This window comes from Entelurus aequoreus, linkage group LG11, assembly GCF_033978785.1.
Source record: "Entelurus aequoreus isolate RoL-2023_Sb linkage group LG11, RoL_Eaeq_v1.1, whole genome shotgun sequence".
Taxonomy (NCBI): Eukaryota; Metazoa; Chordata; class Actinopteri; order Syngnathiformes; family Syngnathidae; genus Entelurus; species Entelurus aequoreus.
The window spans coordinates 70380475-70393942 of record NC_084741.1 but is presented as its reverse complement, the minus strand read 5'-3'; the positions used below and the strand labels follow the sequence as shown (position 1 = coordinate 70393942).

The 13468-nt window shown below is 38.7% G+C and overlaps 1 protein-coding gene across 5 annotated transcripts in view; it reads right to left on the bottom strand.

Annotated features, from left to right (window-relative positions):
- Positions 1-13468, bottom strand: part of arhgef1b (Rho guanine nucleotide exchange factor (GEF) 1b) — a 163859-nt gene that overhangs the window by 93066 nt on the left and 57325 nt on the right. For all 5 annotated transcript variants that reach the window (XR_009827820.1, XM_062063919.1, XM_062063922.1 and 2 more), the window contains exons 2-4: positions 6941-7027; positions 6754-6867; positions 2428-2526 (exon numbers count right to left, since the gene is read on the bottom strand). Coding sequence is in view for 4 of the 5 variants with exons in the window: in XM_062063919.1 (XP_061919903.1) it covers positions 2428-2526; positions 6754-6867; positions 6941-6991 (264 nt within the window). In the remaining variant the exon portion in view is untranslated. The remainder of the gene's footprint in view (positions 1-2427; positions 2527-6753; positions 6868-6940; positions 7028-13468) is intronic.

Sequence of the window (13468 nt, the reverse complement as noted above, 5' to 3'; positions counted from 1 at the left end):
ATGAGTAAAATTAACTGTTAAAGGTTAGTACTATTAGTGGAGCAGCAGCACGCACAATCATGTGTGCTTACGGACTGTATCCCTTGCAGACTGTATTGATATATATTGATATATAATGTAGGAACCAGAATATTAATAACAGAAAGAAACAACCCTTTTGTGTGAATGAGGAGGGAGGTTTTTTGGGTTGGTGCATTAATTGTAAGTGTATCTTGTGTTTTTTATGTTGATTTAATTTAAAAAAAAAACAAACAAAAAAAACAACGATACCGATAATAAAAAAATCGATACCGATAATTTCCGATATTACATTTTAACGCATTTATCGGCCGATAATATCGGCAGACCGATATTATCGGACATCTCTAATTTCATATCATTTGACAAATTTGTAAACTGTAAGTAAGTTGGATATAATTATTGAATATAATTAAAATAGAGTAAGATTACTAATTTAGTGCTAAAATTTGAGTGGCCCTATCTAGTGGAAAAGATGGGCCCCGAGGTCAAAAATGGTCGGAATAAGGTACTGTACATATATACAAAGTATTTGCAGGCCGATATTATCGGACATCCCTAAATATTACAATTAATACAGGGACATTGGTGTTGTTCTTGCCAGTTTGAGCCACTGAAAACTTTACTCGGATGTATGCTGAGTCTCTTTCATACAGCTCACTAAAGAAGGATTTCCCCACCATTTTTATGTTCTGATGTGGAAGACAGACAAGGAACAGAGAGGCAAATTTGTTTGAGCAACATTCCATTATTAGAGGTAGAATCAGAGCTGGAACTGAGGCAGGCCATTGCCTGTTTTTAACGGAATGCCGCAATTCCAGCAGAGGGCTTTGAAGTTTAACTCTTGACACTAGTTGTGTTAAAAGTAGGGCTGTCAGAGTTAATGGGATAATAACTGGGCGGCCTGGCATGGATGGTAGATTGGCTGTGCCAGCAACTTGACGGTTCCAAGTTCGATTCCAGCTTACGCCATCTCAGTCAAGACCTTCCACCCACTTTATTCCCAGTAGGACCTACACTGATGTATGACTGTGCAGGACTTCCTTGAAAAAAAGAGAGAAGGGACTTTCCTGGGTAAATAAAGGCAAAAAAACAACTACTGTAAATTCCTTTAACGGAGCTAATTTTGGTAATGTGCGAATAACGCCCATGCGTCCGGACTCCTTTTTGACCCTCGGTCCATTCCGTAGCGTGGGAAAATGTAATGGTGTTTTGAGACGGTTGAGGCCACAAGCGGGAAAATAGCGAGCAGAAATGCACAAAGAAAAGTTGATAACATAAAATGTCGATTGTTACAATAACTGCTTTAGTAAGATGGCATAAACGCTCAGCAGAAAAGAAAGATGGTATTTTAATAATCCCAGAGGGGAAATTAAGACAGGAAGGCAGGAAGTTTAGAGTCACTTTTTTATCCTCGACTTTGACGTTGCCAACATGTCAAGACACCTCTTCTCATACCAATTACACACTTCCGGCTGAACAATAATAATACGCGTTACATCCGGTCTAACTACTGTAACAAAATAAAAATGTCTTACATTACGATCATGCTTCGTAATGCAATCTGATAATTCTACCTACATAAATGTTTTTTGGCAGATTGAAATAAAGTGTATATTATTTTCTAACTTGTTCTGATTGATAGTCCACAATTACAGAATTTTTAGCAGGCTGAATATTACAGTTTATTATTAAATAGAGAAGTTTAAAACATTGTCATGCACAGATATGAATACTATTAACTAGTACAAAATGTAATGTGAAGAATATCAGAAGCATTTATTCAGGTAGAAATGTCACAGATTATATTACCAAACATCTTTGACAATCAAACTATGATCGTAATAATCCACATTTTGTGTTATTAATGCGTGAAACTGTTATCTAATCTTGGCGCAGCTCCTCTTTGGAATGCAAGTGCTCCTACAGCAGGAATACAAATTCTGTATTTCTACAAAATACAAAAATTTGGCAAGACACCAACGCACTCCAGGTAATTTTTTCAACAGTCAATAAAAGCGTGTTTATGTCTTTTTGTGTTGAGCTAATTGCCCTGTCATGGTAATTAAAAAGCTAAAAATTATCTGTCCAGTGTACAATTAATAATGATGAAAAATTATATCTGGGATTAATCGGAATGAATTTTGAGTAAACTATAAACAAACTGCGATTAATTGTAATTAAGTCTTATAATTGTTTGACTGCCTTAGTTAAAAGACATTTTTGCAGTCTATTTCAAGGTGTAAAAGTGCACAGTTATGGCATTATTCTGTTTTGTTGGGAATAATATCATTGCGCTGGTGATACAATTTGGGACGGGTGGGGATGTCTGTGAAAAAGAGCCTTACAGTATTAATCTTTTGAATTAATTTACTGTCTGCATTTAACCTTCTCTCCTACTGTACTTACTGCCCCTTTGTCCATGAATGTGTTGTGGAACTCCACAAACTGTTTCTTGGTTTCTTTGGCATTGAGGGTCTTCAGTAGTTCAGCATGGAGGTAACACAGCTGAGGGAGGACAGACAGACAGACAGATGATGCATTATTGAAATAGAACAGTAAGTGTGTGGGATGGTGGAAACACAAGCAAACCGACTCATAACACTAAAAAAACAATGACGATGAAGTTGTCTAACTACTAATGTGAGCATCTTAGTGTACGCTGCTTGAAGTAAGGGGAAGTGGTGCGTTCGGAGGAAATAGGTTGTCATAGTGCTTGAGCTGATCACTTCTGTTTCAGCAAATGATCGTGGGAAATTATAGTGGAAGTTAATAATGCCGTTTCATGTTTTCTCAAAAGCTGGAGGCCCCAAATGAATGCAATGTATTTTTTTAATACAGCGTCCTGGTGCGTCCTTCACTCGAGACAAATAATTAATACCGCCTTTGCACTGCGAACCGAAACATTAACTAATTGATCTGGGGCCGTACTTATCAAGCTTCTTAGAATTACTCCTAAGAAGTCTGCTAAGAGTCGACTTAAGAGTAAATAAATTCTTCGCTGAAAGCTGCACTTAAAAGTTAGTTACCAAGCGTCTTACTCACACTTTCAGCGAAGTGCAGGACTGAATCTTAAGTGTCACACTCAGAGCTGAATTACGACATTACTATGTGCCGTAAACGCAATTTTAGGTGACGTCATTTCTGTGTCCATAGAAATGACCAATCACGGAAGGGAATCCGTTGCCTAAGAATAAAGAAATATCTTGGAAATATTTAAGTGGACAATGGGAGTGTATATTTTGACAATAAACTACAAAATAATACAAAACAAACTAGTCCCCGCCGGCACTCAAGCTACCGCTCCCTCTCTTCTATCGCCCACACACTCACTGACGTCACTCACCTCACGGCCACACACATACGCTACTGTCATAACATTTTCAATCCAATTCATTAATTAGTAATTTGAAACTGGTGTGGGTGGCTCTATATATACTAGCCCAGAAATCAACAAGGAATCGAAAAGTATTAAATCTGTGACAAAAATAATATCCGCTCTGTCTAAACGATACCGTTTGATCAGCTGCTCGTCATCAAAAAAAACCAAAAACATTGTTCCGTTCCCTGAACGTTCGCGCACGTCTCTCTCGCCTCAGTGCCATCCCCTGCTGGCAACTCCTAACCACTTAAGACACCTCTGAAGGTCTCTTAAATATCGTGGAGAGTAGGAGTGATTCTTACACTTAAGAACGTTGATAAAAAGCTTTTATTCTTAAGTTTGAGAGTAGGACTAAATTTCGCAAATTCTCAGGACTTAAGTGTAAAATGGCACTCTAAGAAGCTTGATAAGTACGGCCCCTGATCACTGACTGTATATGGTTAAGGTAAGAGAGCTTGTGAAAAAGTGCATGAGTAATCTTAGTGTTTCATTAAAGCGGTCATTTTTCATGATTAATCACATGAAATAACTTGTTAATTTTGACAGCCCTAAATATTATACATTTTCTGAAGACAAAGCCTGAATAAATATTTATTATTGGTGTAAGAATCCATCCATCCATCCATCCATTTTCTACCGCTTGTTCCTTTTGGGGTCGCTGGAGCCTATCTCAGCTGCATTCGGGCGGAAGGCGGGGTACACCCTGGACAAGTCGCCACCTCATCGCAGGGCCAACACAGATAGACAGACAACATTCACACTCACATTCACACACTAGGGACCATTTTAGTGTTGCCAATTAGCCTGTCCCCAGGTGCATGTCTTTGGAGGTGGGAGGAAGCCGGAGTACCCGGAGGGAACCCACGCAGTCACGGGGGAGAACATGCAAACTCCACACAGAAAGATCCCCAGCGCAGGATTGAACCCCAGACCTTCGTATTGTGAGGCAGATGCACTAACCCCTCTTCCACCGTGCTGCCTGGTGTAAGAATGTGTTTGTAAAAAAGGTACAATATAACCTTTTTCCAACTGAGTTTCACTGTGTATTTTTGAAAAATTATACAAGGAAATGTATTTAATGATTAAAAAAAATGCATGAGCAAAAATAAATGCAGAGCCCCCAATAAACCTCTTTCCCCAAATAGGCATCAAGTCCTGTCTGCAGTTGAGTAAACAACAAACATTGTTATTGTTTATCAGTGTTGTGCTAATGTTAAATGAGACCAGGCCTGGGCAATTATTTTGACTTGGGGGGGGGGGGGGGTCAAATTTAGAGAAAAAAATGTGTCTGGGGGCTGGTGTATCTATTTTTAGGAACACTAATACAAAACCTCACAATATGGTCTGAATGCTAAAAACTTTATGACAGACTGCCTGAAAAAACAGAATGGAATTTTACATTATTTTACTGAATGAGATGAAAATAAAGAATGTGGGATTTACAATTTTAACTATGAACGATAAAACACTGAATATTGACAATGTATGAACGTCACACCCTGTCTTGATCGACATATTTTACAATCAAGCGAAACGCGACAAAAATGCAACAAACACAGCGAAATATGAACGCGAAGGGTAAAAAAACCCCCACCTACAATTGGATACATCTGATATATCACTAAGCTTTAGAGGCCTACTGAAATGATTTTTTTTTATTTAAACGGGAATAGCAGATCCATTCTATGTGTCATACTTGATCATTTCGCGATATTGCCATATTTTTGCTGAAAGGATTTAATAGAGAAAATCGACGATAAAGTTCGCAACTTTTGCTCGCTGATAAAAAAAAAGCCTTGCCTGTAGCGGAAGTAGCGTGACGTCACAGGAGCTAGTATTCCTCACAATTCCCCGTTGTTTACAATGGAGCGAGAGAGATTCGGACCGAGAAAGTGATGATTACCCCATTAATTTGAGCGAGGATGAAAGATTCGTAGATGAGGAACGTTACAGTGAAGGACTTGAGAGGCAGCGATGGACGTATCTTTTTTCGATCTGACCGTAACTTAGGTACAAGCTGGCTCATTGGATTCCACACTGTCCTTTTTTTATTGTGGATCACGGATTTGTATTTTAAACCACCTGGGATACTATATCCTCTTGAAAATGAGAGTCAAGAACGCAAAATGGACATTCAGTGCCTTTTATCTCCACGACAATACATCGGCGAAATGCTTTAGCTACGAGCTATCGTGATAGCATCGTGCTTTAACTGCATATAGAAACAAAAAAATAAACCTCTGACTGGAAGGATGGATAGAAAATCAACAATACTATTAAACCGTGGACATGTAAATACACGCTTAATGCTTTCCAGGCTGGCGAAGGTTAACAATGCTGTGCTAACGACGCCATTGAAGCTAACTTAGCAACGGGACCTCACAGAGCTATGCTAAAAACATTAGCTCTCCACCTACGCCAGCCAGCCCTCATCTACTCATCAACACCTGTGCTCACCTGCGTTCCAGCGATCGGCAGAAGGACGAAGGACTTCACCCGATGCGTTTGGCGGCCCGGAGACGTAGGAAGTCAAGGTGAGGTCGGCGGCTAGCGCGGCTAGCGCGGTTAGCGCTCCAACAAAGTCCTCCTGGTTGTGTTGCTGTAGTCCGCTGCTAATACACCGATCCCACCTACAACTGTCTTCTTTGCAGCCTTCATTGTTCATTAAACAAATTGCAAAAGATGTCCAAAATACTGTGGAATTATGAAATGAAAACAGAGCTTTTTGTATAGGATTCTACGGGTACCATAACTTCCGTTACTCTGACTTCGTCACGCGCATACGTCATCATACCGCGACGTTTCAGCCGGATATTTCCCGGGAAGTTTTAAATGTCACTTTATAAGTTAACCCGGCCGTATTGGCATGTGTTGCAATGTTAAGATTTCATCATTGATATATAAACTATCAGACTGCGTGGTCGGTAGTAGTAGGTTTCAGTAGGCCTTTAGAACTTTGTTGTAAAAATCTCCTGCCACGTCTGTCCCTGACACCCGCATTTCAAGCTGGCCGTTCTGGAAACAGTCTGTGGAAACGCACCCCACCCACACTGCTTGGTGCCTAAATTGAGCTGCTGTGACTTAGATTACCATAGTAACTAATTAGATTACCATCGTAACTAGTATATCATGCAAAAGCGCAGATTCCAATCATTGAAATACTTTGTATAGTTCAAGACTCACGGTCATTTGAAAACATCACTGCACATCATAATGGCAGCTACACTTTCCATCTTAAAGATGTAAAAAAATTATTTGGGAATGTCCGGCGGGCCAGATTGAAAAGCTTAACGGGCTGCATGCGGCCCCCGGGCCTTAATTTGCCCAGGTCTGAATTAGACAATAGGTCTCACCAGTGGAGCGGGGTCAAACTGGAGGATGACATGATGCATGAACACCAGCAGGTGCGTTGGACGATCTTTCAGAAGCTCGATGCTGCCGAAACACTTGCACTCGTCCTCCACCACCTGGATGAGGAGAGTTGTCAAAACTAAAGAAGAAGAAAACTCGGCAAGAGTGATGGCGCATTCCAAAACTCACGTCATTCAGATCATTCTCAAAGTCCTCGTCCTCAGCCCCGATGATGCTCATGGCTGGGTCCGAGCACTAGGCCCCAAAAACACCCAGCTGTGGACCGGAGAGAGAAATTAGGTTCACAGCATGGACGTGTAAAGCTGAGTCAGCAAACACTATTGATTGACAGTACGGATGGATTAATCCGTTTAAATACTATTTAGTTCAGTTTATTTATTTATATAGCACATTTAAAAACATCCCCAGTTGGCCAAAGTGCTGTACAGACATAACAAAACAAGTTGAAACAAAAAAGGGCACGCAGTGTCACATTAACATTGTAACACAGAAGGATGAATAAAACCTTAAAAGAAGTGCAAAATACAGAATATCACCTTAAATACTAAAATAATAGAAAAAATATATATATACACTACCGTTCAAAAGTTTGGGGTCACATTGAAATGTCCTTATTTTTGAAGGAAAGGCACTGTACTTTTCAATGAAGATAACTTTAAACTAGTCTTAACTTTAAAGAAATACACTCTATACATTGCTAATGTGGTAAATGACTATTCTAGCTGCAAATGTCTGCTTTTTGGTGCAATATCTACATAAGTGTATAGAGGCCCATTTCCAGCAACTATCACTCCAGTGTTCTAATGGTACAATGTGTTTGCTCATTGGCTCAGAAGGCTAATTGATGATTAGAAAACCCTTGTGCAATCATGTTCACACATCTGAAAACACTTTAGCTCGTTACAGAAGCTACAAAACTGACCTTCCTTTGAGCAGATTGAGTTTCTGGAGCATCACATTTGTGGGGTCAATTAAACGCTCAAAATGGCCAGAAAAAGAGAACTTTCATCTGAAACTCGACAGTCTATTCTTGTTCTTAGAAATGAAGGCTATTCCACTAAATTGCGACTTATACTCCAGTGCGACTTATGTGTTTTTTTCCTTCTTTATTATGCATTTTCGGCCAGTGCGACTTATACTCCGGAGCGACTTATAGTCCGAAATATACGGTAACTGTTATTTCTTCGTGCACATAATAAATACTTATAAAGTGTTTGCATGTATTCATTTATGTAAAATTTTCATTAAATGTAATATTGCCTGACAAAAAGTGATTCATCGTAATATTTCGATATTTACACATTGCATATTGACACACGCATATTTTACTAGAATACTCTTATGAGCTATCTTATCTCTTGCCGTAGTTAGCTTTTACGGCTAATACCGTAGCACGCAGATGTGTTACTAAGCTAGAAAAAGAGTTCTTCAGTGTTTGCTCTTACGAATGTCGCTAAAACTTGGTTACTATACAGGTTACGGAACGTAAATGAAGTATTGGTGATGGTTTTTGAATGCAAGTTTAAAGTGGTTTAGTATTAAAATTGATTGGTCCGATTAGCTGCATTGCTAGCCACCAAGAATGAGCACATTTTTAAAATAAATCTTGCAAAATAAATTGAATGATTAATCTAAGTGTGTAAATGATTAATGTGATCATTTTTTTGTGATCAATCACATGAGTTAACTCGTTAATTTTGACAGAACTAGACAAAATATTTAAAAAATGTTATTTCTTTGCAATGGAAGCACATGGCCCCAGAACATGGGGTGTAAATGTGGCAAAAAACTCATCCAAGTGAATTACAATCTCAATTCCAGCAACAAAATTGTGATTCTTTTTTTTTTCTTTCTTCTTAAATCGTGCACCCCTACTTTATGCAATCTTTCAAATAGAGCACATCCCTTGCATTCTCATTGGGCATTTTCTAGCTTGCATGTTTAATATAAAACAGCTAAAAAAAAAAATTAACTATCCTCCTTTGATTATAAATTTCGGCTTAGGGGTCAACCAAATGATGCCTTATTTTCCATCTGATTTTGGGTTGGAATAACTGAATAATGATGCACTCTAGAGGAGGGAAGACTCTAAAAGACACGAGAGCCGGGTCACGATTCATAATCACACTCACTTTAACTCATGAATGACAGGAAAAATATCGGAAAGGGTGACAAGTTCACCTCCCTGCAACAACTCCCCCCTCTTGCACCAATGTGCTGCCAAAAAAACAACACACTGCTTCTTTTATTCAGGGACGCAGACGCAGAGCCGCCTTAGGGCAACACACCAATGAAAGTACTGCAACAACTACACTGTGATGATTTACATACCAGATCAGCGAAAGAAACCAGGAAAAGTAACTTATGGGAACAAAGCAGCTATTATTAAACACACTTCTACATGCATAGGACCTTCTATCGAAAATGTACTTAAAGGCCATTGTTCAGTTTCCTTCAAATGTGACTCGCTGGACCGCGCGAGTCGACACTGCGGACCGAGCGAGTCAAGCCTTTTGTGGTAAGGTCAAGAGCCTGAAGGCCGAGTGTGTGTTTTCGTTTACAAATGACTTCCCAAGTGGTTATAGTTCATTACAGCTTAATTGTGTAAGAGTACAAGGGCAGTTTATGCAGATTACAACAGCAAACACACTGAGTGTTTGTCTTATTAGCGCTTATACGCCAGAATGTACAGCAGAGGTCACCAACCTTTTTGAAAGCAAGAGCTACTTCTTGGGTAGTGATTAATGCGAAGGGCTACCAGTTTGATACACACTTCAATAAATTGCCAGAAATAGCCAATTTGCTCAATTTACCTTTAACTCTATGTTATTATTAATAATTAATGATATTTACACTTAATTGAATGGTTTAAAAGAGGAGAGAACACGAAAAAAATGACAATTAAATTTTGAAACATAGTTTATCTTCAATTTCGACTCTTTAAAATTCAAAATTCAACCGAAAAAAAGAAGAGAAAAACTAGCTAATTCGAATCTTTTTGGAAAAAAAAAAAAAAAAATGTATGCAACATCATTAGTAATTTTTCCTGATTAAGATTAATATTAGAATTTTGATGACATGTTTTAAATAGGTTAAAATCCAATCTACACTTTGTTAGAATATATAACAAATTGGACCAAGCTATATTTCTAACAAAGACAAATCATTATTTCTTCTAGATTTTCCAGAACAAAAATTTTAAAAGAAATTCATAAGACTTTGAAATAAGATTTAAATTTGATTCTACAGATTTTCTAGATTTGCCAGAATAATTTTTTTGAATTTTAATCATAATAACTTTGAAGAAATATTTCACAAATATTCTTCATCGAAAAAACAGAAGCTAAAATGAAGAATTAAATTAAAATGTATTTATTATTCTTTACAATAAAAACAATAAATTTACTTGAACATTGATTTAAATTGTCAGGAAAGAAGAGGAAGGAATTTAAAAGGTAAAAAGGTATATGTGTTTAAAAATCCTAAAATCATTTTTAAGGTTGTGTTTTTTCTCTAAAATTGTCTTTCTGAAAGTTATAAGAAGCAAAGTAAAACAAATTCATGAATTTATTTAAACAAGTGAAGACCGAGTCTTTAAAATATTTTCTTGGATTTTCAAATTCTATTTGAGTTTTGTCTCTCTTAGAATTAAAAATGTCGGGCAAAGCGAGACCAGCTTGCTAGTAAATAAATACAATTTAAAAAATAGAGGCAGCTCACTGGTAAGTGCTGCTATTTGAGCTATTTTTAGAACAGGCCAGCGGGCTACTCATCTGGTCCTTACGGGCTACCTGGTGCCCGCGGGCACCACGTTGGTGACCCCTGATGTACAGTGTAAACTCGGAAGTCAAACAACCCTGATATTGTACATTTAGGAATTGGACCAAAATGCTTGAGGAAAAGCCTCTAAAGTCACACAAAAGCTACCAACAACAGTCAACTGTGCTTTTTAAATTTTTTTTACTTATTACAAAAGATGAGTGGCATTGGGAGAAGAAGTGAGTTAAGAGACTTTATGGATTCAGAGCAGTACTGTATTTTCCGGAGCATAGGGCGCACCGGATTATAAGGCGCACTGCCGATGAGCGGGTATAGTCAAGTCTATTTTCATACAAAAGGCGCACCAGATTATAGGGCGCATTAAAAAAAAATCTGAATGGAAAACACTTCCTTGTGGTCTACATCAGTGGTCCCCAACCACCGGTCCGGGGACTCGGGACGCATTGAAACATTAAATGGGGGGCGGGGTTTGGTAGTAGGGGGGGTGTATATTGAATCGTCCTGGAAGAGTTAGTGCTGCAAGGGATTCTGGGTATTTGTTCTGTTGTGTTTATGTTGTGTTACAGTGCGGATGTTCTCTCGAAATGTGTTTGTCGTTCTTGTTTGGTGTGGGTTCACAGTGTGGCGCATATTTGTAAGAATGTTAAAGTTGTTTATACGGTCACCCTCAGTGTGACCTGTATGGCTGTTGAACAAGTATGCCTTGTGTGTGTGTTAAAGCCACATATATTATGTGAGTAGGCCGGCACGCTGTTTGTATGAAGAAAAAGCGGACGTGACGACAGATTGTAGAGGACGTTAAAGGCAGTGACTTTGAGGCACGCCCCCGATATTGTTGTCCGGGTGGAAATCGGGAGAAATTCAGGAGAATGGTTGCTCCGGGAGATTTTCGGGAGGGGCACTGAGATTCGGGAGTCTCTCGGGAAAATCGGGAGGATTGGCAAGTATGGCCTACACGTATCTCATTTCACCATGTACCAAATAAAATAGCTTCGATGTCGGCAAGCACAACCAAAATGATTCCATACATCAGGCGCGCCGGGTTATAAGGCGCACTGTCGAGTTTTGAGAAAATGAAAGGATATTATAGTCTGAAAAATACGGTAATTGTTTTTGTTTATGGGAGTTAACCTATTTTTACACTTGTATGGCAATTGAGGAATGGGGGCGAGAATAACATATAGAAACTGCAAATGCCATTAATTAGAATAGAATAGTATAGAAAGTACTTTATTGATCCTTGGGGGAAATTCAGCACCACAGTTCGCTCACAATAGACAATAAATATTATACAGCATTATTCACATGTGAATAATATAAATATATTATACATATATTCTACATTTAAGTGCAGTCAAGAAGGAACATATGCATTATACAGTCTGATGGCTGTCGGTATGCGTTAATTATGTGGCTTTGATTGTCGATTAAAGGAAGGAACTGAAGCACAATGGGGTGCACTACTTGGCTGCAACCAGCAGGGGCGCTGGTGATTCAGTCTTGTCAGAGCCGTGTATAGCGAGAGTATGGCCAATTAAACGAGAGACGCCATCTTTGCTACCAATGACGTGTGCGGCTGTGTCCAGAAGCATGCAATTGCTGTCATTCCGACGTTAGTTTTCCTGCCAAAATCAACCAAAATAATAAGTCTAGATCAGTGGTTCTTAACCTTGTTGGAGGTACCGAACCCCACCAGTTTCATATGCGCATTTACCGAACCCTTCTTTAGTGAAAAATAAAAAATTTTTTTTTTCAAATTCAAGACAAAGTTATATGTTTTTGGTAACACTTTAGTATGGGGAACATATTCTAAGTAACAAAGACTTAATTTAGAGTTATTTGGACACTAGGGGAACATATTCTAAGTAATCAAGACTTAATTTAGAGTTATTTGGTTAGGGTCAGGGTTAGAGGGTTAGGGTCAGGGTTAGAGGGTTAGGGTTATAATAAGGCCATGCCGAATAAGGCATTAATAAGTACTTAATAATGACTAGTTAAGAGCCAATATGTTACTAATTTGCATGTTAACAAGCAACTAATTAATGGTGAATATGTTCCCCATACTAAAGTGTCACCATGTTTTTTTTACTGGTGCACAAAATGAACCGTGCATGAACATCACCTTGTTCAAACAACAAAACCAACACAGTGCATAAACTCACAACAAATTACACACCTGCAAACCAGTCAGCTGTTGCCGTATCCGTAATACACCGATAGGGAGAAGTTTGTATTTACACGATGAGTCGGGTGTGTTTTGACCTCCGCCGAACCCCTGAGGCCGACTCACCGAACCCCTAGGGTTCGATCGAACCCAGGTTAAGAACCACTGGTCTAGATGTAGTTCTAAACATACTCCATCTCATTAATTTACAATAAAACACGCTCTTATTTCGTCAAAGTATAATTTTGCGGCCGTAATTGATGCACTCTGCGGCTACATTCATGCAGAGTTTAGTGACTAGCAGGCTCTACTGTATAACACACACCCGATGGCGCAAGAAATGTAAAAAAAATACACAGAACAACAACAACAAAAACTTATTATCCTCATTTTGCCAAACTCTCCATTAGCTTTGGACCAACAATCACAGATAAATTATGACTAGTAGTCACTGTAGTAGTTTGTGTGAAGAAGTAGTAGGCCTAATGTGACGTCAAGTCTGGTTGCAGCCTCGGCAGCGGCTCAAACACTTGGTGGGGAAACAATGCTCAAGCAGGACTGCTACGAAAAGTTGCAATTTTCAATGCCAACAAAGCCTGATAAAAAAACGCTCAAACCTAAAGTAAGGCTGCACTTTTCAACTAATCCTAGCTCAAGCTACTTTACACTGGCTGTGTCATGTACTTGCTATTGATTAGCATTAGCGACTTGACATTTAACAAATCAAATAAGATGCACGTTACAATCAAACA